This window comes from Monomorium pharaonis, chromosome 6 (assembly GCF_013373865.1).
Source record: "Monomorium pharaonis isolate MP-MQ-018 chromosome 6, ASM1337386v2, whole genome shotgun sequence".
Classification (NCBI taxonomy): Eukaryota; Metazoa; Arthropoda; class Insecta; order Hymenoptera; family Formicidae; genus Monomorium; species Monomorium pharaonis.
The window spans coordinates 26304271-26330172 of NC_050472.1; the positions used below are offsets into that span (position 1 = coordinate 26304271).

A 25902-nucleotide genomic window follows, 5' to 3' on the forward strand; every position below is an offset into this window, starting at 1 on the left:
GAAATTTCCCTGATATTGTACGTATAAAGAAATTGCCTAATTACAAGTCTCGAGGCAGAAAGTAATTATAATTGTAGGAGAGTCAAATACATAACACGTAGAGATTATCTGAAAGGAATATATCAAGTATTCTTAAACGGTACCTATATATTACTCTTCTAGAGTTTCTTATTTCTTTTTCTTGCAATTTGTTCTGATTGGCATTGGTAATTACAAGATATAAAAATTGTGAAATTGTAAAAGGTACGATAATAGTTCTTCCGGTTCAGTCATATCCCTTTTACGATAGCAAACATTTCAATAACTTGGATCTTAAGTCCTTTGACCCATACACAGAGAGCCTGTTTGCAATACTAATTGAAGCCATTAGCGGTTGAACGAAAATAAAACTCGGGAGGGTAAAGCATGAGAGGACAAACGTAAGCGTGAAGTTCGTGAAGTTAAATACCGGCTAATTCTGAATGTCGACGCGTTTGTAGGAAGGTACGAAGGATTCGGCTTGAAGGACGACGCTGCAGCCTCTCAAGACTGGTTTCCAGCAGTTAACGTCGGGCTTTCGCAGATTTCCGTCTCGATAACTGTAATCGTAAAGCGAGCCATTACGGTAATCTTGGCCTCGTTCATGCGGATTTGCTTCTCGCCGCGCCATTCCAATGAGCTTAAATTCTCGTTCGTGCTTCCCAGATTTTACGGTGCAAGAATTAACGACGAAGAACGATCGCGAATTTCTGTCGCGTGCCTTTTACCTTAAATTTTTACAGCGTTACGGATTTTTCGATTATTTAACAAGCAAACCGCGAAGAAAAGATGCGGTTGTCACTCGACAACCTTGAAGACATCGTCACGCTATGTCCGAACATGGAAAGACATTCTGTCGCCTAGTTAACGTGTCGAAGGAGCTACTGTAATTACGAAACGCTTCTGGTCGCGAATTGTCGGTCGCGGAAAAGCGTTAACTAATTATCGCTCGACTATACTATGCATTTCTTTTTCTCCTTCTCTCCTTCTCTCTTTTCCTTTCTCTTAAGACCTGACATGAAACAATCCCGCTAGTTCGCGTTCTGTGCGGCTTTGCATACAGGACAAAATTAAATTATTGCAGCTATAATTTCCGACTACTCTACTTGAAAACACGAAGCCATATCTGGAATGAGTTCTGGGCGTGTATTGATGAAGTTTGTGCGTTTCCGCGCCGAGTATTTAATATATGTAATAATGGCATAGTTGTACGCGTTCTGTTTCGAGTTTGACATTATTAGCGTTACTCGCGGTCACGCGGAGGAATGCGAGCTGATCTCGTTGCGATTCGTAGTGTCTGAGCCAACGTCTCTGTTGAACGGTCGCGCGGATGTAGGCGATCGCGTACTCGGTATTCTCGACGCGGTAATGCAGGGAGGAGAGAGAGGAGGGTTTTTCGTTCCTGTCGACGTATCCTATCGACCGACGGAACTGCGTGCCCGCTTGTAATTCTGCGCAACGTCGTCTTTTATGCGAGGACTTAAATCACATTCTCGAGAAGTGACTCGAGTCCTCTCTCCTTCTTTCTCTCCGTTGCCCGATGGTGGTGCGGCAACACGCACGCGTTCGATGTGTAGTCTCTAGCGGGTGATCCGAGAGAAGCGGCGAGCAAGCGGAGCTCGTGGTTGCGCGTTGAGAGAGGAGGCCGATTCCGCGATTTGATCCTTTTGCGGCGGCTTGACTTTACATGGGCCTCAAGTCGCATTCTCGTCGAGTGAGTCGTGACGCGATATAGCGCAGTCGAGAAAGAAAACTCACCTCGCTTGCCTGCTCTCATTGTTCCTCGCGAACTATTGTTTCTACTACATCGATGGTCGGCGAGTAGTTCTTCTAGCGCGCTTCTTTGTTCCCTAAATTTGTAAACAGAACTTGTCGTCTGTTGCCATCGATAGCTCTGGTATTATTAATAGTTGCCCACAATAGTATTTTATCGTTAAATGATCAAATTGATGGAGTTCTGGGAAGATAAATGAATGGTAAAGCTCCAAATTTTTACAATGACGCGACAAATTTTTATATGTAATGCCTCTAAAAATGTTCAATGATTAATAAAAATACGAATAAAAAACATTAACGTTATGAAAAATAGGCACTAAATCTTTCTGGAATTCGACGCTATCCGAGCGGTGTATCGACCTCGGAGTGGCGAGGTTTTGTGAGGCAAATTAAATTAATCGCGCAAGTTACACGGTGATCGGGACGACGATAGGCGAAGCGAGAAAACGTGTTTCGCCGGTGTAGATAGCGTTCGCTCGTTAAAAAACTATCACGTAGCGCGTATCAACCGGCTAATTGTTGATTATGCAGCCGTTTGTCTTGGCTCTCACTCGATGTGTATGCGCGTCGACGATACGTCTAATAAATAATGTAAACCGCCGTGGATCTCTGGTCTCTTTTCACGCGGTGCCTACCTGGATGGCGGTGGTGGCATCCATACGGAATTACATATGCACACCTGCCCTGTGTGTTATAACGTTGTAAACGCCCCGACGCGGGCGAGATCGACGACGGCGGCGTTGGTAACGCGCTTGCGGAGGCGGGCGGATCGCACCGTCCCATGTAAATGGCCTTAAGCCTCTTACGTCAAGTTTCCGCGGGTGGGTACCGCTGATAATTAACAATTAGTGGGCACCAATTAAAACGAGGCCGACCGGTTGCGCGTCCGCAACGATGATCTCTCTCGTCGCCATGTAATTTATATCTTCCTCGCCCGGAGCTCACTTGCCTCACTTGAAATCATAGTAAGGAAAATTCGACTAAAAGACTTCATTTTTCAAACATTTCAAACATTTTATTTTTAAATTTTAATAATTTTTGTTTTTTACATTTAGCATTAATTTTAAAATCTTAACCGAAATTTTACAAGATATATATATATATATATATACATCTTGTTTTATCCTCAAGTTATTTTGATCTCTTGTCTTTTAGCTTTGTTAATTTTTCAGGATGTTTATGACTTTCGTAAAAAAAAATGACGCGACAAAAGCAACGGAATCGCTTCTTAATTCGTATATTGCTGCTCGCCCCGATCGAAACATCTCGATCACATTTACACTGTTTGCACAACTGGCCGGTCCGACTCGATGACAACGCGTATAATTTTCTCTCGGCTGCAATTAATCCGAAAGGAACGACGTTGTATCTAAACGAAGCCGCTTTGTCTCGGAGATATTCGGGACAGCTCAGCGAAAATTACACGCGACTGCGCGTTTAGTCATCCGACGATTATGGCGTGCCGAAGAGCGTAGCGCATAAAAATATCCTCCAACAAAAACCATGGACTCTGCGATCCTCCGATGTAACCGCGCGACTAGAAGGCGCTAAGAATTTTTAACGTACTCTGCGAAATAAATTGTCGCAAAAATTTTCAAGAGTAACAAGAGCGATTTATGGAACGTGAATTATAGCGCATTCATGAAATCCGTGAAAAAATAGAAGAATATTCTTATGCGTGAGATACGCAACAAAATTACAGTTAATAAGACGAATTTTATTTTGATTGTTGCTAAATCGACTTCTTATTATCATCATTATTATCTCTCTCTCTCTCTCTCTCTCTTCCCGCTCCTCTCTCTCTCTTCGGTTAAATGTGAAGTCTTTCGTGCCGCAACGTAAGCACAACATCCGATCGGGTGACGGATGAAATAACGTCTGCTAAACAAATCTCAAATATTGCCGTGACCATGCCTCACCCAAGTTCTCGTCTCTCACAGATCGTTCTCTCGTGATTGTAATATCTTGATGCAATGATACGATAAATGCCATTCCGTGAAATTGGAGCTCTTAAACTTTTCGCATCAGATGATTTAATGTCGTTTCTTGGTGCTTTAAAATTATCATATACATTAATATAATTTCCAATTTTATAATTAATATAATTTCTTAATAGAAATTATGATTAAAATAAATAATAAAATTGTGATAAAATATCAACTTTAAAGATTTAAGCAAAAGCAAATAGATTATAGAAAAGCTTTGTATTCTCATTTAGGAATCAAAATTAAAATTTAGGAATGTTACGAATTTTTGTGAAACAAGTTTTCATGAAAGTGAATATGAATGTTTCTTTATTGTTAGCTTTCGATGTAGTCGACGTTATTGCATAATTCAGCATGTGTTTAATTCAGTTTTGCCTTCGGAGATTATTCAAGGCATGACGTCTTCGTAACAAGTGCAAGTGTTCGTTCGGAAAAAGAAGACGTTCCAATTCCTGGCAGCCGCCTTCGAAATGGCGCAACCGGAAGTTGTTCTGTGTCGCGTACATGCCTATTCCATCTACGGGTATTTCCTTTACGGCCGCCCGCTTCTTCTTCGCCATGGGAACCCATCGCTATCCCGTAGTACACGGGGGAGACTATATGAGGCATAAATTTAAGAAAAGAAGAGACAGTCATTACCATAGCGTGCTAAACAGCTTTTATCGAGCCACGAAGTTCCCACATTTCTCCCTGCCGTCTTATGAGCGCCCCTATGGGTCGTCGCGAATTAAGATTTTGCACGAGCACACCCAGCATGCCAACAGCGCAAGAAGTTAGGGTGGCGACGCAATGTTCTTAACCGCCACGCACCGTGCGCAAATGTCAAACAAAATGGATTTAAAAAGTTTTTGCGAATAATTTTTTAAATTATAAAATTGAACAATGTCGCAAATGTCGAAGATAATTTGACGATTAATCATAAAGGTAGTTGCAGAAATAAACATTTTGCTGTCTCGTTTTCTCTCGAGTAACTCGTAAGATTCCGCTTTTGACGTGTGTAAAATTCCGTGTGTAAAAACGTTTCCTCGCAACTATCGTGATATCGGATAATTGAGCGATACGAGAAACGGAAGAGCGAATAATATTCAAAATGAGTAAATCTTTTCAGCTGGCGGCATGCTCGGTGTATCGATTCGTTCGCTCGGAGCTCTTATCGCGCGGCTGGACACATTTTGCCTCGAGTTGTCTAAATTATTCTTTATTGCTGATATCGCGTCGACTGTACTTCTGCGTGACGCCGGTAATTTGTGTGTAGGGGGATTATCAACACGCGTGACGAGCCCCGGTCTTCGTATACTCTCCGTTCGCGTGCGTACACGCGTGTATGGAAGCCGGCGGGCGTGAGGCTGTTGACTGAAATTATCTTGCCGTCATCTACGACACACGGGGCCCATTAACTGCGAAGACCGTTGCATTTATTCCTTCTTTTTTTTTTTACAAACACTCCTCCATTAACCCATTATGCCGACAAAGGGGAAAAAAGTGGCGTTGTAGCGTGGCGAATAAGCGACTCTGCGGCCGATAAGACCTTATCGATCCGCCAATTACACGTGGATTTATTATCGAGGCGCCTGTCCGAGCGTAAAATAATAAATCAGGTTTCTGTTCACCGAAAATTAGTAGCGACGTCGAGTCGAATCGATTTCCACGATGTTCTCGTGACATCCTCCGCGAGACGAGAGATCGTCCGACGAGAGGAGACATCTTCATAGAAATTCTCAGGGTACAGCGGCTCGATGAGAAAAAAAATTCATTACTTCGTTAGGCGGATAGACACCTGGATCGTCTCGCTCGTCGACAGGCAAACGTCTCGCCGTAGTAATTAATAATCGGCGATCCATTATCTCGTTAATAGTGATCCTCCTTTTACATCTTCCTCCCTGTCTTTCCCTTCCCTTCTTCTCCCTTTCTTTCTCTCTGTCTTGACTACCCTTCAGCTCATTTCCGCCCATATGTACTGAGTAACGGTCATAGGAAAGAGTGAGCGAGAGAGAGAGAGAGAGAGAGAGAGAGAGAGAGAGAGAGAGAGAGAGAGAGAGAGAGAGAGAGAGAGAGAGAGAAAGAGAGAGAGAGAGAGAGTAATCGCGATTTTCAATTTCAGAATTTTTAACGCATTTAGCTGAAGCTAGCAGCCAAAGGCAGCAGCCAAACGCCGAGCGGCCAAGGCCGAACGTCGTATAAGCGTTTTCAGGGGACACCATTTAATCAAACGTTAAAAATTCTCTGGTTATGAGATTTTTAACGAACTTTGAAAAATTTGCATAGGGTTTACTCATTATAATACATAATCGATCATTTGCGACAGGACTTTAGTTTACCAATTGTTATAAATATTTAAAAAATTAATTTTTATTGTTTCGTGCGCCTCACGCCTAAACGCAGAATACGATTTCCACCAGATTGGCTGGAAATATCTTGTAGTAACGTACAATCGAATGATCGATTATTCGCGAGAGGACGTGCATTTTTCTAATTGTTATAAACATGTAAAAAATTAATTTTTATCGTTTCGTGCGTCTCACGTCTAAACGCAGAATACGATTTCCACTAAATTTGGCTAGAAATATCTTGTCGTAACGTACAATCGAATGATCGATCATTCACGAGAGGACGTGCATTTTCCTAATTGTTATAAACATTTAAAAAATTAATTTTTATCGTTTCGTGCGCCTCACGCCTAAACGCAGAATACGATTTCCACCAAATTTGGCTGGAAATATCTTGTAGTAACGTACAATCGAATGATCGATCATTCGCGAGAGGACGTGCATTTTTCTAATTGTTATAAACATTTAAAAAATTAATTTTTATCGTTTCGTGCTCCTCACGCCTAAACGCAGAATACGATTTCCACTAAATTTGGCTAGAAATATCTTGTCGTAACGTACAATCGAATGATCGATCATTCACGAGAGGACGTGCATTTTCCTAATTGTTATAAACATTTAAATAATTAATTTGTATCGTTTCGTGCGCCTCACGCCTGAACGCAGAATACAATTTCCACCAAATTTGGCTGGAAATATCTTGTCGTAACGTACAATCGAATGATCGATCATTCGCGAGAGGACGTGCATTTTTCTAATTGTTATAAACATTTAAAAAATTAATCTTTATCGTTTCGTGCGCCTCACGCCTGAACGCAGAATACGATTTCCACCAAATTTGGCTGGAAATATCTTGTAGTAACGTACAATCGAATGATCGATCATTCGCGAGAGGACGTGCATTTTTCTAATTGTTATAAACATTTAAAAAATTAATTTTTATTGTTTCGTGCTCCTCACGCCTAAACGCAGAATACGATTTCCACTAAATTTGGCTAGAAATATCTTGTCGTAACGTACAATCGAATGATCGATCATTCACGAGAGGACGTGCATTTTCCTAATTGTTATAAACATTTAAATAATTAATTTGTATCGTTTCGTGCGCCTCACGCCTGAACGCAGAATACAATTTCCACCAAATTTGGCTGGAAATATCTTGTCGTAACGTACAATCGAATGATCGATCATTCGCGAGAGGACGTGCATTTTTCTAATTGTTATAAACATTTAAAAAATTAATCTTTATCGTTTCGTGCGCCTCACGCCTGAACGCAGAATACGATTTCCACCAAATTTGGCTGGAAATATCTTGTCGTAACGTACAATCGAATGATCGATCATTCGCGAGAGGACGTGCATTTTCCTAATTGTTATAAACATTTAAAAAATTAATCTTTATCGTTTCGTGCGCCTCACGCCTGAACGCAGAATACGATTTCCACCAAATTTGGCTGGAAATATCTTGTCGTAACGTACAATCGAATGATCGATCATTCGCGAGAGGACGTGCATTTTTCTAATTGTTATAAACATTTAAAAAATTAATCTTTATCGTTTCGTGCGCCTCACGCCTGAACGCAGAATACGATTTCCACCAAATTTGGCTGGAAATATCTTGTCGTAACGTACAATCGAATGATCGATCATTCGCGAGAGGACGTGCATTTTCCTAATTGTTATAAACATTTAAATAATTAATTTTTATCGTTTCGTGCGCCTCACGCCTGAACGCAGAATACGATTTCCATCAAATTTGGCTGGAAATATCTTGTCGTAACGTACAATCGAATGATCGATCATTCGCGAGAGGACGTGCATTTTCCTAATTGTTATAAACATTTAAATAATTAATTTGTATCGTTTCGTGCGCCTCACGCCTGAACGCAGAATACAATTTCCACCAAATTTGGCTGGAAATATCTTGTCGTAACGTACAATCGAATGATCGATCATTCGCGAGAGGACGTGCATTTTTCTAATTGTTATAAACATTTAAAAAATTAATCTTTATCGTTTCGTGCGCCTCACGCCTGAACGCAGAATACGATTTCCACCAAATTTGGCTGGAAATATCTTGTCGTAACGTACAATCGAATGATCGATCATTCGCGAGAGGACGTGCATTTTCCTAATTGTTATAAACATTTAAATAATTAATCTTTATCGTTTCGTGCGCCTCACGCCTGAACGCAGAATACGATTTCCACCAAATTTGGCTGGAAATATCTTGTCGTAACGTACAATCGAATGATCGATCATTCGCGAGAGGACGTGCATTTTTCTAATTGTTATAAACATTTAAAAAATTAATCTTTATCGTTTCGTGCGCCTCACGCCTGAACGCAGAATACGATTTCCACCAAATTTGGCTGGAAATATCTTGTCGTAACGTACAATCGAATGATCGATCATTCGCGAGAGGACGTGCATTTTCCTAATTGTTATAAACATTTAAATAATTAATTTTTATCGTTTCGTGCGCCTCACGCCTGAACGCAGAATACGATTTCCATCAAATTTGGCTGGAAATATCTTGTCGTAACGTACAATCGAATGATCGATCATTCGCGAGAGGACGTGCATTTTTCTAATTGTTATAAACATTTAAAAAATTAATCTTTATCGTTTCGTGCGCCTCACGCCTGAACGCAGAATACGATTTCCACCAAATTTGGCTGGAAATATCTTGTCGTAACGTACAATCGAATGATCGATCATTCGCGAGAGGACGTGCATTTTCCTAATTGTTATAAACATTTAAATAATTAATCTTTATCGTTTCGTGCGCCTCACGCCTGAACGCAGAATACGATTTCCACCAAATTTGGCTGGAAATATCTTGTCGTAACGTACAATCGAATGATCGATCATTCGCGAGAGGACGTGCATTTTTCTAATTGTTATAAACATTTAAAAAATTAATCTTTATCGTTTCGTGCGCCTCACGCCTGAACGCAGAATACGATTTCCACCAAATTTGGCTGGAAATATCTTGTAGTAACGTACAATCGAATGATCGATCATTCGCGAGAGGACGTGCATTTTTCTAATTGTTATAAACATTTAAAAAATTAATTTTTATTGTTTCGTGCTCCTCACGCCTAAACGCAGAATACGATTTCCACCAAATTTGGCTGGAAATATCTTGTCGTAACGTACAATCGAATGATCGATCATTCACGAGAGGACGTGCATTTTCCTAATTGTTATAAACATTTAAATAATTAATCTTTATCGTTTCGTGCGCCTCACGCCTGAACGCAGAATACGATTTCCACCAAATTTGGCTGGAAATATCTTGTCGTAACGTACAATCGAATGATCGATCATTCGCGAGAGGACGTGCATTTTTCTAATTGTTATAAACATTTAAAAAATTAATCTTTATCGTTTCGTGCGCCTCACGCCTGAACGCAGAATACGATTTCCACCAAATTTGGCTGGAAATATCTTGTCGTAACGTACAATCGAATGATCGATCATTCGCGAGAGGACGTGCATTTTCCTAATTGTTATAAACATTTAAATAATTAATCTTTATCGTTTCGTGCGCCTCACGCCTGAACGCAGAATACGATTTCCACCAAATTTGGCTGGAAATATCTTGTCGTAACGTACAATCGAATGATCGATCATTCGCGAGAGGACGTGCATTTTTCTAATTGTTATAAACATTTAAAAAATTAATCTTTATCGTTTCGTGCGCCTCACGCCTGAACGCAGAATACGATTTCCACCAAATTTGGCTGGAAATATCTTGTCGTAACGTACAATCGAATGATCGATCATTCGCGAGAGGACGTGCATTTTTCTAATTGTTATAAACATTTAAAAAATTAATCTTTATCGTTTCGTGCGCCTCACGCCTGAACGCAGAATACGATTTCCACCAAATTTGGCTGGAAATATCTTGTCGTAACGTACAATCGAATGATCGATCATTCGCGAGAGGACGTGCATTTTCCTAATTGTTATAAACATTTAAATAATTAATTTTTATCGTTTCGTGCGCCTCACGCCTGAACGCAGAATACGATTTCCATCAAATTTGGCTGGAAATATCTTGTCGTAACGTACAATCGAATGATCGATCATTCGCGAGAGGACGTGCATTTTCCTAATTGTTATAAACATTTAAATAATTAATTTTTATCGTTTCGTGCGCCTCACGCCTGAACGCAGAATACGATTTCCATCAAATTTGGCTGGAAATATCTTGTCGTAACGTACAATCGAATGATCGATCATTCGCGAGAGGACGTGCATTTTTCTAATTGTTATAAACATTTAAAAAATTAATCTTTATCGTTTCGTGCGCCTCACGCCTGAACGCAGAATACGATTTCCACCAAATTTGGCTGGAAATATCTTGTCGTAACGTACAATCGAATGATCGATCATTCGCGAGAGGACGTGCATTTTCCTAATTGTTATAAACATTTAAATAATTAATCTTTATCGTTTCGTGCGCCTCACGCCTGAACGCAGAATACGATTTCCACCAAATTTGGCTGGAAATATCTTGTCGTAACGTACAATCGAATGATCGATCATTCGCGAGAGGACGTGCATTTTTCTAATTGTTATAAACATTTAAAAAATTAATCTTTATCGTTTCGTGCGCCTCACGCCTGAACGCAGAATACGATTTCCACCAAATTTGGCTGGAAATATCTTGTAGTAACGTACAATCGAATGATCGATCATTCGCGAGAGGACGTGCATTTTTCTAATTGTTATAAACATTTAAAAAATTAATTTTTATTGTTTCGTGCTCCTCACGCCTAAACGCAGAATACGATTTCCACTAAATTTGGCTAGAAATATCTTGTCGTAACGTACAATCGAATGATCGATCATTCACGAGAGGACGTGCATTTTCCTAATTGTTATAAACATTTAAATAATTAATTTGTATCGTTTCGTTGCGCCTCACGCCTGAACGCAGAATACAATTTCCACCAAATTTGGCTGGAAATATCTTGTCGTAACGTACAATCGAATGATCGATCATTCGCGAGAGGACGTGCATTTTTCTAATTGTTATAAACATTTAAAAAATTAATCTTTATCGTTTCGTGCGCCTCACGCCTGAACGCAGAATACGATTTCCACCAAATTTGGCTGGAAATATCTTGTCGTAACGTACAATCGAATGATCGATCATTCGCGAGAGGACGTGCATTTTCCTAATTGTTATAAACATTTAAATAATTAATTTTTATCGTTTCGTGCGCCTCACGCCCTGAACGCAGAATACGATTTCCATCAAATTTGGCTGGAAATATCTTGTCGTAACGTACAATCGAATGATCGATCATTCGCGAGAGGACGTGCATTTTCCTAATTGTTATAAACATTTAAATAATTAATTTTTATCGTTTCGTGCGCCTCACGCCTGAACGCAGAATACGATTTCCATCAAATTTGGCTGGAAATATCTTGTCGTAACGTACAATCGAATGATCGATCATTCGCGAGAGGACGTGCATTTTTCTAATTGTTATAAACATTTAAAAAATTAATCTTTATCGTTTCGTGCGCCTCACGCCTGAACGCAGAATACGATTTCCACCAAATTTGGCTGGAAATATCTTGTCGTAACGTACAATCGAATGATCGATCATTCGCGAGAGGACGTGCATTTTCCTAATTGTTATAAACATTTAAATAATTAATCTTTATCGTTTCGTGCGCCTCACGCCTGAACGCAGAATACGATTTCCACCAAATTTGGCTGGAAATATCTTGTCGTAACGTACAATCGAATGATCGATCATTCGCGAGAGGACGTGCATTTTTCTAATTGTTATAAACATTTAAAAAATTAATCTTTATCGTTTCGTGCGCCTCACGCCTGAACGCAGAATACGATTTCCACCAAATTTGGCTGGAAATATCTTGTAGTAACGTACAATCGAATGATCGATCATTCGCGAGAGGACGTGCATTTTTCTAATTGTTATAAACATTAAAAAAATTAATTTTTATTGTTTCGTGCTCCTCACGCCTAAACGCAGAATACGATTTCCACTAAATTTGGCTAGAATATCTTGTCGTAACGTACAATCGAATGATCGATCATTCACGAGAGGACGTGCATTTTCCTAATTGTTATAAACATTTAAATAATTAATTTGTATCGTTTCGTGCGCCTCACGCCTGAACGCAGAATACAATTTCCACCAAATTTGGCTGGAAATATCTTGTCGTAACGTACAATCGAATGATCGATCATTCGCGAGAGGACGTGCATTTTTCTAATTGTTATAAACATTTAAAAAATTAATCTTTATCGTTTCGTGCGCCTCACGCCTGAACGCAGAATACGATTTCCACCAAATTTGGCTGGAAATATCTTGTCGTAACGTACAATCGAATGATCGATCATTCGCGAGAGGACGTGCATTTTCCTAATTGTTATAAACATTTAAATAATTAATCTTTATCGTTTCGTGCGCCTCACGCCTGAACGCAGAATACGATTTCCACCAAATTTGGCTGGAAATACTTGTCGTAACGTACAATCGAATGATCGATCATTCGCGAGAGGACGTGCATTTTTCTAATTGTTATAAACATTTAAAAATTAATCTTTATCGTTTCGTGCGCCTCACGCCTGAACGCAGAATACGATTTCCACCAAATTTGGCTGGAAATATCTTGTCGTAACGTACAATCGAATGATCGATCATTCGCGAGAGGACGTGCATTTTCCTAATTGTTATAAACATTTAAATAATTAATCTTTATCGTTTCGTGCGCCTCACGCCTGAACGCAGAATACGATTTCCACCAAATTTGGCTGGAAATATCTTGTCGTAACGTACAATCGAATGATCGATCATTCGCGAGAGGACGTGCATTTTTCTAATTGTTATAAACATTTAAAAATTAATCTTTATCGTTTCGTGCGCCTCACGCCTGAACGCAGAATACGATTTCCACCAAATTTGGCTGGAAATATCTTGTCGTAACGTACAATCGAATGATCGATCATTCGCGAGAGGACGTGCATTTTTCTAATTGTTATAAACATTTAAAAAATTAATCTTTATCGTTTCGTGCGCCTCACGCCTGAACGCAGAATACGATTTCCACCAAATTTGGCTGGAAATATCTTGTCGTAACGTACAATCGAATGATCGATCATTCGCGAGAGGACGTGCATTTTCCTAATTGTTATAAACATTTAAATAATTAATTTTTATCGTTTCGTGCGCCTCACGCCTGAACGCAGAATACGATTTCCATCAAATTTGGCTGGAAATATCTTGTCGTAACGTACAATCGAATGATCGATCATTCGCGAGAGGACGTGCATTTTCCTAATTGTTATAAACATTTAAATAATTAATTTTTATCGTTTCGTGCGCCTCACGCCTGAACGCAGAATACGATTTCCATCAAATTTGGCTGGAAATATCTTGTCGTAACGTACAATCGAATGATCGATCATTCGCGAGAGGACGTGCATTTTTCTAATTGTTATAAACATTTAAAAAATTAATCTTTATCGTTTCGTGCGCCTCACGCCTGAACGCAGAATACGATTTTCCACCAAATTTGGCTGGAAATATCTTGTCGTAACGTACAATCGAATGATCGATCATTCGCGAGAGGACGTGCATTTTCCTAATTGTTATAAACATTTAAATAATTAATCTTTATCGTTTCGTGCGCCTCACGCCTGAACGCAGAATACGATTTCCACCAAATTTGGCTGGAAATATCTTGTCGTAACGTACAATCGAATGATCGATCATTCGCGAGAGGACGTGCATTTTTCTAATTGTTATAAACATTTAAAAAATTAATCTTTATCGTTTCGTGCGCCTCACGCCTGAACGCAGAATACGATTTCCACCAAATTTGGCTGGAAATATCTTGTCGTAACGTACAATCGAATGATCGATCATTCGCGAGAGGACGTGCATTTTCCTAATTGTTATAAACATTTAAATAATTAATCTTTATCGTTTCGTGCGCCTCACGCCTGAACGCAGAATACGATTTCCACCAAATTTGGGCTGGAAATATCTTGTCGTAACGTACATCGAATGATCGATCATTCGCGAGAGGACGTGCATTTTTCTAATTGTTTATAAACATTTAAAAAATTAATCTTTATCGTTTCGTGCGCCTCACGCCTGAACGCAGAATACGATTTCCACCAAATTTGGCTGGAAATATCTTGTCGTAACGTACAATCGAATGATCGATCATTCGCGAGAGGACGTGCATTTTTCTAATTGTTATAAACATTTAAAAAATTAATCTTTATCGTTTCGTGCGCCTCACGCCTGAACGCAGAATACGATTTCCACCAAATTTGGCTGGAAATATCTGTCGTAACGTACAATCGAATGATCGATCATTCGCGAGAGGACGTGCATTTTCCTAATTGTTATAAACATTTAAATAATTAATTTTTATCGTTTCGTGCTCCTCACGCCTAAACGCAGAATACGATTTCCACTAAATTTGGCTAGAAATATCTTGTCGTAACGTACAATCGAATGATCGATCATTCACGAGAGGACGTGCATTTTCCTAATTGTTATAAACATTTAAATAATTAATTTGTATCGTTTCGTGCGCCTCACGCCTGAACGCAGAATACAATTCCACCAAAATTTGGCTGGAAATATCTTGTCGTAACGTACAATCGAATGATCGATCATTCGCGAGAGGACGTGCATTTTTCTAATTGTTATAAACATTTAAAAAATTAATCTTTATCGTTTCGTGCGCCTCACGCCTGAACGCAGAATACGATTTCCACCAAATTTGGCTGGAAATATCTTGTAGTAACGTACAATCGAATGATCGATCATTCGCGAGAGGACGTGCATTTTTCTAATTGTTATAAACATTAAAAAATTAATTTTTATTGTTTCGTGCTCCTCACGCCTAAACGCAGAATACGATTTCCACTAAATTTGGCTAGAAATATCTTGTCGTAACGTACAATCGAATGATCGATCATTCACGAGAGGACGTGCATTTTCCTAATTGTTATAAACATTTAAATAATTAATTTGTATTGTTTCGTGCGCCTCACGCCTGAAACGCAGAATACAATTTCCACCAAATTTGGCTGGAAATATCTTGTCGTAACGTACAATCGAATGATCGATCATTCGCGAGAGGACGTGCATTTTTCTAATTGTTATAAACATTTAAAAAATTAATCTTTATCGTTTCGTGCGCCTCACGCCTGAACGCAGAATACGATTTCCACCAATTTGGCTGGAAATATCTTGTCGTAACGTACAATCGAATGATCGATCATTCGCGAGAGGACGTGCATTTTCCTAATTGTTATAAACATTTAAATAATTAATCTTTATCGTTTCGTGCGCCTCACGCCTGAACGCAGAATACGATTTCCACCAAATTTGGCTGGAAATATCTTGTCGTAACGTACAATCGAATGATCGATCATTCGCGAGAGGACGTGCATTTTTCTAATTGTTATAAACATTTAAAAAATTAATCTTTATCGTTTCGTGCGCCTCACGCCTGAACGCAGAATACGATTTTCCACCAAATTTGGCTGGAAATATCTTGTCGTAACGTACAATCGAATGATCGATCATTCGCGAGAGGACGTGCATTTTCCTAATTGTTATAAACATTTAAATAATTAATTTTTATCGTTTCGTGCGCCTCACGCCTGAACGCAGAATACGATTTCCATCAAATTTGGCTGGAAATATCTTGTCGTAACGTACAATCGAATGATCGATCATTCGCGAGAGGACGTGCATTTTTCTAATTGTTATAAACATTTAAAAAATTAATCTTTATCGTTTCGTGCGCCTCACGCCTGAACGCAGAATACGATTTCCACCAAATTTGGCTGGAAATATCTTGTCGTAACGTACAATCGAATGATCGATCATTCGCGAGAGGACGTGCATTTTCCTAATTGTTATAAACATTTAAATAATTAATCTTTATCGTTTCGTGCGCCTCACGCCTGAACGCAGAATACGATTTCCACCAAATTTGGCTGGAAATATCTTGTCGTAACGTACAATCGAATGATCGATCATTCGCGAGAGGACGTGCATTTTTCTAATTGTTATAAACATTTAAAAAATTAATCTTTATCGTTTCGTGCGCCTCACGCCTGAACGCAGAATACGATTTCCACCAAATTTGGCTGGAAATATCTTGTCGTAACGTACAATCGAATGATCGATCATTCGCGAGAGGACGTGCATTTTTCTAATTGTTATAAACATTTAAAAAATTAATTTTATTGTTTCGTGCTCCTCACGCCTAAACGCAGAATACGATTTCCACTAAATTTGGCTAGAAATATCTTGTCGTAACGTACAATCGAATGATCGATCATTCACGAGAGGACGTGCATTTTCCTAATTGTTATAAACATTTAAAAAATTAATTTTTATCGTTTCGTGCGCCTCACGCCTAAACGCAGAATACGATTGCCATCAAATTTGGCTGGAAATATCTTGTCGTAACGTACAATCGAATGATCGATCATTCGTGAGAGGACGTGCATTTTTCTAATTGTTATAAACATTTAAAAAATTAATTTTTATCGTTTCGTGCGTCTCACGCTTAAACGCAGAATACGATTTCCACCAAATTTGGCTGGAAATATCTTGTCGTAACGTACAATCGAATGATTGATCATTCGCGAGAGGACGTGCATTTTCCTAATTGTTATAAACATTTAAAAAATTAATTTTTATCGTTTCGTGCGCCTCACGCCTAAACGCAGAATACGATTTCCACCAAATTTGGCTGGAAATATCTTGTCGTAACGTACAATCGAATGATCGATCATTCACGAGAGGACGTGCATTTTCCTAATTGTTATGAACATTTAAATAATTAATTTTTATCGTTTCGTGCGCCTCACGCCTGAACGCAGAATACGATTTCCACCAAATTTGGCTGGAAATATCTTGTAGTAACGTACAATCGAATGATCGATCATTCGCGAGAGGTCGTGCATTTTTCTAATTGTTATAAACATTTAAAAAATTAATTTTTATCGTTTTGTGCGCCTCACGCCTAAACGCAGAATACGATTTCCACCAAATTTAGCTGGAAATACCTAACCCCAACAATAGACTGATCAGTCATTCGCGTTCGTTATTAATTATTTAGTGGTTTTTTAAATTGTTAATTACGTTTGTCAGATGAACACAAGGAAGGCTGTCTTCAAATTTTTACGAAAATATTTTTTGAAGTCTAGAACGACTTAATTAACCGTATATGAGAAATTTTTATAAAAATGCACTTTTGCAGAACGTGGTTGATTACCAGAATAATGCAGCGATTTTTTTTTGTAAAGTACATTACCGCTTTTTGCCGCTTCCAGAGCCGACGACGAGGTCGTAGGGGTTTCACAGTTCCAAACGATAGAAATTAATTAAAAACATATTTATAACAATTAGGAAAATGCCTTTCTTTTCGCGAATGATGGATCAGTCGATTGTGCTTTACGGAAAGATATTTCCAGCCAAATTTGAAGAAAATCGTACTTTGCGTTTAGGCGTGAGGCGCAGAAAACGATAAAAATTAGTTGAAAAAATTTATAATATTTGGTGAATTACAAGTTCTGTCGCATATGATCGATTATGATTTATAATGACTAAACCCTATGCAAATTTTTCAATGTTTGTTAAATATTTCATAACCAGAGAATTTTTTAACGTTTGATCGAATGGTAATATCTGGATTCCCCTGAAAACGCCTATATGATATTCGGCCCTGACCGCTCGACGTTTGGCTGCTGCCTTTGGTTGCTAGCTTCAGCTACATTTTTAACACATTTGTTTGATTTATTTATTTTGATTAATGTAATTTTTCTTAACTCTTATTTTATCTTATTATTAATTATCTTCTTGTAATCTTTCTAGTTTTTGTTTTGCGACGTGTAAGCTCTTCTTTCTTCATAATTATGAAATAAGTGGCAGATCTATTCTCAAATCTAGTGTAAGGTTAAGTAAGTCATGCGAGGCAAGCTGTGAATCACGACCATCAATGTAAAATATCTAAAGTATAATATGCGAGGGATGAACGACGACTACGACGACGCGGTTGATCAAGAACGTGAGGTGGCCATAACGTGCTCAATTTTCCAAAAGTTTCATAACATCCGTCTCTCAAGGAGGGTGTGCGGTGCCGCCGCACCCTTCTGTCCTATTTCAGATCCTCGAAAGCTAATTTCCCTGACAGAGACATTTTCGTTCGGTCTGTCCGGTCCGGGGTTTCTCTCGCATCCCCGATCGTCCTTTTCGTCTTGCCCTCGCGATAGATCGTAAGACCCACCGCCGGGGAAAGGTGGTAGGAAGAGTGAACTAAATCAATGTAGGACATTTATATTGGCTGGAAATCGCTGACTCTCCATGGACCACCGTGGACATCCGACCAGGACATATTAAGATTTCTGATCCGCCGCGTCGACCGCGGCGACATTTTTATCATTGCGTGTCCTTTCCTTTCCTATACGTTCTGTCGCGAGGAGGAAATAAAACGTGAATTATTGTCCACGCGGTGTCTCTCTCTCGCCGTGGTCCGCGCACGTGGTCCAGTCCCGGGTCTCTGCGGCCCCAAGTTAAAGTGCCCGTTACGGTTTTCGGTGAATAATTTAATGGCCCGTTTAGTGATGTCGGCTCGTGAATATCGAACGACGTCTCGCGCGCGATACGCTTAGCAAACATTTTTGCCCGCTCGGCCGAATTTCGCATTGATCCATGGCTAAAATTCGAGTAAATTCTTTAAAATCGCTAATTTATAAATGGAACGATGAGAAATCTTTTTCGCCTACTAAAGTTAGATTGTTTCAATTTTTTTCTTAAACAGATTTTTTTACTCTTGTCTGTATGTACTTCGTTCAAGTTTTTATTGATCAATCTACGAATATTGGATTCGTTTATTTTCAATTGCGATTTTATTTGTTACTACTATAAATAAGAGGGAAGATGAAGAGTGAAAAAAACGTGATGTGCGAGATTGGCTCTTGTCAAAGATCCACATTTGACCGTGGGTGTCAAAGCAATTCATTTAAATTAATAGAACCAGGGTCCACGCAGCTTGTCAACCGATTAATACCAGTTTTAACCTCCCTTTCCCGGTTGAAGAAATGTTCTTATTTGTAAGGCCGTTATCGACCACTTTGGCCGATAAAACTCGATACTCTTTTATCGGGCCGCGATTATTCCTCTATCTCTCCCAGATACTCTGGTGCCAACATTGTACGCTCTCGAAAACGATTTCATTTGTCACGCGTCTGTCAGCGATAACGTCTATTCCTCTCTCTTTCTCTATCTATCTATCTATCTCTGTCTCGTTTTGTATTATACATCGGCGTGAAGGGGAAGATAAAGACGGGATGTATAACGGAGCATGTTTTCCTCGAGCAGAGTCTATCGCCAGACTGCGCCACGAATGAAACGCGTTCGTTTTCTTCTCGTAGTCTACGCGCGCTCGCGGCAGACTTATCGCGCGCGAACTCCCATGCGGCAGCACAGTTCGGAGGATATCACGAGGAGGAGGAGATCTCTCCGCGTCGCTTCTTTCACGGAACTCGGTGCGCGTCCATTGGATTGCGCGTCGCTCCCACCTCGGCCGCGCGTTTTCTCGATCGACGTTGGCGAACGCGCGACACCACGGCCGACAGTCGCGCGTAGTCGGCCGCGTCGCTCGGTGACGTCGTTTCTAACCGATGAATTGAGTCGAGTCGAGTCGAGTTAAAAGTCGAGTTGAGTCAAGTTTCGCCAGTAGTCTGAATTCGCACGTGGTTTCCGGACTACCGACCTGTCGCGAGAGAGTCCCCGGTCCGCGCGTAAGCGTAGTTGCAAAGTTCCGACGTCGGCACAAAGTTGTACGATTCTTTCATGGCTCGGAGAGAAGGCGTTAAATTTCGGCCTGGCGCCCCATAGTCCTCGCGTTAGCGGCCGAAGTTTATTTTACCCCCGCGCGAGGCGAGCGCGCGGCACTTTTCGACGTGTCGGAGAAGCGGGACGGGGTAGCGAACAGGGAGAAAGAGCGGAAGAAGAAGCGAGAGAGGCAGAGAGTGGAAGAGAACCGTCGTCGTGCATCGCGCGCGAAAGTTTTCGGCGCGGTGCAAGCGGATAAGGCAGCAGTAGTGCCGTGGAATATTTTAACATATATCACGGCTGGAGAGAAAGAGACGAGAAATTGGGACGAGGGATTGTTGCAACGCGCACAGCGATTGCTGTCTTTCTTCCTCTCTTGTACCTCGCTACTTGGTCGGCTACTCCTCTTTTCCGCTTTTCGTCTTCCTCTCGTTCGCGCGGCAACTCCTCCGCTCGTCGTCGCCGGATCAACGTGCCCTCCTTTGTAGTGGTGGTGACGGTGGTTGGTGATGGTGGTGATATGCCGTCCTGTATGACGACGTGACCCGTACCTACGTGTACGAGGACGCGGAGGAGTCGGTGTATCGTCGAATCAGCGCGCACACGTTCCCGCCGCCAGCATGTTTGTCTGCCACACCGACTACGGCGGCTATAAAATGGTAAATTTACCAAAAACGCGGACTACGCGGGAACTCCCTCGATTCTATCCGTAACCTCATCGGCATCAATCGCGATCGATAGGGATCCCCGTTCCTGTCGTGTGCACTCTGTGCATCCTCGTCCCATCCATTGTCTTCTTTCCACATCGAAATCTTATGTATCTGTCTCGACTCGAGGAAAGAGGGACGGAAGGAAAACGAGTATCATAAATCTATAACTTGAAACTGAGGACACGAATGTTCTCCGTATGTAGCTCGCGATCGCATAATCTGTCTTTGGAACCCGACTTCTCTCATAGAGAACTTTTCTCGATGCATGTAGTCTCGCGGAGAGGCGTTTCGACGTCCATAATGGATGAGTAATCCAGCTATATCGAGTAACGCTATTCGTCGGATTAAGCTTTATTCCCCATTTAAATGATTGAAATGCGACATCGGATTAGACTTCATTAGATAATCAAAGATTTTTTTATTACTCGCGAAACTGCTTCCGCACGGTGTTTTATGTTACGTTTGACATACAGCTCCATATCGAGCTTCCAACTCCAATAAACTCTCCACAATTAACTCATTAGCTTCCTGGAAGTTTCTACGCGCTTTTCTGTTATAAATTCTAATCAAAAAATTTTTAATTGCAACTGATATTTAGAGATAAAAAGAGTTGCTCTCTCCGAAAATCTAGTCGACGATGAAATGAGACATCTAAAAATAACAAAAGATATAAAATAAAAAATAAGAGATCCTTTTCGTAAAGGGTAATACAAACTCTTTAATCTAAAAATCTTTATTAAAATAAAATAGTTCATATAAATGCAGAAAATTTTATAATTATGTCTCTTTTTATTTCTACGAATTCATAATTTTACATGACTCAAATAATAATTATATCAAATTGTACCACGTCAAGATGATAGGCAAAATCATTTATTCGCCGAATATTTCTTAATAAAAGGCAGGTCTCTTACTTTTTTTACTTTTAATCTTTATATATATTTTTCAGATATCTTATCCCATCACCGATTAGATTTTTGGAAAGAGCAACTCGTTGTATCTCTAAATACCAAATGAGATTTAAAACTTTTGATTAGAATTCGAGTTACAAGAATTTAAAACAAAAAAAAGCGTATAGGGGCCTCCTGGGACTTAATGGGTCAATTTATCATCGCTTTACTTCTCTCCCGCGCGACCTTCGTCGCGTTCTAAAAATTGGAGCATTGTATATCTACCGAGCACATTTCAGTCTCGCTGGTACGAAACGACGCTTTATACCGTCACTAGCACTTTCGACGCGTAAAGTTTTACTTCGACGTCTTCCTTTATGAAGAATAAAAAATCGTCGCATTGCCAGAGCGAACGTCGTTAAATCGATGCCTTCCGCTCATTCCTATGAAGACTGACGGCGTTAATTGGATCGCGGAGGACGACCTAATCTTAGATTTTTATTGATGTCCGCGTTGCGCAAGGATAACCCCGCGCGCCTGTGTGTATGTGTGCAGCCGTTTAATGACTCCATCATACCGATTTTCTCTCTCTAGAAGCGCGCACGTTCCTCTCTCGCGTCTACGCCGTTGAATTAATGACTGCTCTCGCTACGAGCCACGACGTCGGTCGGTGTCGTAATAGTCTCGACCGGGTCTATCGTAAGATCGATGGAGAGACACGCTACAACACAATGCACAAAGGTGTCGCAAGAAACGAGAGATGCAACATCGATGCCGGTGTCTGCCCAACCGGTGGTTGGAGTCCGCGTGTCGTCGATTACAGCGCAATTTTACCGCATTACACCAGAAATGCCGAAACGTCGACTAGGTCGGTGAAAAGTTTCGCGGCTCGCTAAGCAGCGCGACAAGAAAATTATACGCGCGGCGTTTCCGTTTTGTTTCGATTCCGCAAATCACAGGATTCCCCGTTCTCTTAGTAGCTTAATAGTGAATTCTTAATAATGAAGATTTGCTTTTTTTCTGTTGCAGTATGGCTCGGATGAATTCGGGCAGGACTCGCCGAGATACACGTCGCCGAAGGGTGCCCTTTACACGGATTCCTATTACATCGGTAAGCGAGAGCAAAGTTACAGTAATAAAAATAAGAAAAATTGAGATACACAACATATACCATGATTTTAATATCTCCGATAATAAAAAAGGTGGAATTTTTTTGAGTGAATCATTGCATTCTTTAGATTCATTCTCAGATAACCGGGCAGCCGAGCAACGAAAATAGAGCGCGTAGTAACAGACTGGTTTTATATCGAATACTAATTTCACGAAAGTAGTTATGAAATAGATTGCCGACTTATATCTGTTAATAATCGATATCAGCGGACGTGGATGTAATTAAACTAGATAGTGCAAACCTGCGGAGATGGTTCGATAGATCGATCGTTATCCGCGAATCAGCAGCCACCGGCATAGGCGCGTACGTTCGTATATATCATTTGGAAATCGCATAACGATCCGAATGGACGATAAAAGGGATTTTACGAGCGCACTAATATTCAACTGTTTAACGTTCGCTCGTAAAATTTGCCGCTCTGCCTGTCGCGCGTAAAAACAATAACAATCTCGCTATTTGTTCAAGCGTGCGGCGCGGCGGGGGCGTCGAAGTTCGTCGCTGGATTTCGCGGATATATCCGGCGCGCCGTCCTAAAAAAAAAATTCCACGGGGAAACTTCGTCGACGAGATATTGCCAATAAAAGCAATTCCCCGCCGGCGGAGCTCGCTTCGGCACCGGCCACTGCTGCGAATCCGCACCACTTTGTTGTCGCAGCGAACATTTATCGAAGCGCCGGCGTCTTAGTGTCGCTATTTTAATCATTTTCCGTCGCTCGCCGAGAGAAGCGACTCTTCTTTGACTCGCGCTGCTTTGCACGATGCCTCTCCATTCAATATAATCGATTCGTTGCTCTAAAATTGATTTGCGCGCATGATCGTTCGTCATCGCGGTGGAATAATTGGTGTGTCGCGCGCGAATTGCTCCATCAGCCGGGACTGCCGCTTATTTTTGCAGAGCTGTAATTGTGGTTTACGGTTTATTTCGTAGATATATTATAACGGATCTTCGAAAAATTATCGTCATCTCGCGAGGCAGGTGCGACGTACACCGCCGTCACGCTCCGTGCTTCGCGGATGCTGAGGCTCTCGCGCAGTGGGAAATCTTAGGAAGTTTTATACCAAACCTACGACATTTCAAAAATAAATACAACATTTATTTGATTAAATTTGATTTTATTAAATCGAACATACCAGAATACACAGCTCAGATAGCCGTAAAAAGGCCATATTGATGATGACGAATGATTCTTCGCGGAAGAACTCGGCGTGCTTAAATATGCAAATATTTCAGACGAACTGCACGATGATAGATCTATGAAATCGGCCAAGTTTTCACCGCAGGGCTCGTTATTATGGATCAGATGAGAAAAGTAGCAGTTTAAGTGCGCTTTCGAAATACGTGTCGGCGCTCGTGGCACCCGGTAGCTGACCGGAATGGCTTATAAATGGCAGGCCACGACGAGGGGAGGGCGAAAAAGTTTTATCAGACATCGAACACCGGTAGTTGGTAGGAACGCCCGAGTAGTTTGGCTTAGTTTCCGTTTTCTCGTCGAGGAGCGCCCGGCACGGGAATTATATCAAGCAAAAGTATCAAGAAATACGTTCCCGAAGCTTATTGCTGTTGTTTTCAACTAAAATAATGGCCCGCGCCGAGTACCGCGCATCTATTGGCCGAGTCTTATACCGGGTATGTGTGTGTGTGTGTGTGTGTGTGTGTGTGTGCGCGCGTGCGTGTGCACGCGCGACTCCGCCGCAAACGACGCCGCGACGCCCCGGGACCGAGAGTGAGACGTTAGAAAGCGCGAAATTTCGACTTGGCGAAAGTCCAGGGAAGTTGTATCATACCGCGGACTCGTTCTCGAAATAATTACTGCGGAAGGAATGACATCGCCGCTTGATTAGGAAGTTTGGCGCGCGATGCGCGCCAACGCGCTTGAAGCGGAACAACGTCGCCGTTGTGTTAATCGACCGAAATTGTACAAACATTATGAGGCGGAGCGTGTAAGGCGTCCCTGACGAGTTGGGAAATTCGATTAAGCGCCGCGCGAGGATGCGTTTTAACTCGATTTGGACGCTCATTATCCGGGCACGTGCGCGACATTCTCTGCTCGCTGTGAACGCCACGTGCTCTATTATTTATTATTTTCCGCTTCAATGACGTAGAAAGTACCCGAGTAGTCGGCAAGATTCAATATTCTACATTGCGATGCTTCAAGGAAACATTTTTACGGATATACAAATAATGCGTGTCGAAAGAAAGATTTTTACAAAGTAAAAAACTTTGTTTCGAATTTAATACATGTTTAAAATTTTTCTGGTAATTTAACACAAGATGAATAGGAGGTAACACAAATATTATGTAAAAGAAATAACACAAAGAAAATAGAACACTAACACAATTTTGAAATAAATTGCGGAGAAAACATTCAAATTAATATATAATTTACATTTCAGAATTACATTATTTCTGTGTTGCTTCTGCTTCTCTTAAGTTATCTATAAATTATTTTAAATGAAATGTCAAATGCCAATTTAACACACAAAATATTCCAAATCACGTTATGCTACAGATTAATACTAGAGTATATTAAAAATTTAACATAAAAAAAAAGGTTTTGACAAGGACCGGTTTTAACAGAAACGCAAAATGTTTTTTACTGTGCAACAATGCATCGCAAAATTTTTATGTATATTTCGTAATTGTGTCTGTATTATCGAGCTATTCTCAAATGTATCTTTTTTGAATGTGGATGCTCTGAATCGATTATTTAGATATTTGAATAATAATAATAATAATAATAATCGGATGACACATGATTGATCGAAATCGCGTCTCTCTTTTGTTGCAGATGGTAATACTGGAACCGGTCCCGGTGACCCATGGACGGGTAGCGGCGGTGGTGTCCAACCCCCATACAGTGGATACGCACCCTCTCACCTGGCGCAGCCAGCCTATCCCATGCACCTACCCCACGACCCTATGGTAAGTGATTTTACTACCTCTCTCTCTTTCTCTTTCTCTTCCTTCCTTCCTTTCTGTCGTTTTCTATCCTGACTATCCCCATACCGCGGCCGAATCCGAAGAAACGATCAATCACCCGTGACTCGGGTGCCGTTTCCTACGGAGCCGCCGTCGCGAAAACGACGTCTCTGGAACTTGGTAATAGACACGGGGGATATTCCTTCGCCCGTATTCTCCGTCGTCGAACACGTG

General features: G+C 40.7%; 1 protein-coding gene across 10 annotated transcripts in view; it reads left to right on the top strand.

Moving 5' to 3' along the window:
• LOC105837269 (transcription factor 12) overlaps positions 1–25902 on the top strand; it is a 128332-nt gene that overhangs the window by 89127 nt on the left and 13303 nt on the right. For all 10 annotated transcript variants that reach the window (XM_036288771.1, XM_028190975.2, XM_036288764.1 and 7 more), the window contains 2 exons: positions 22607–22688; positions 25538–25671. In XM_036288771.1, coding sequence (XP_036144664.1) covers positions 22607–22688; positions 25538–25671 — 216 coding nt within the window. The remainder of the gene's footprint in view (positions 1–22606; positions 22689–25537; positions 25672–25902) is intronic.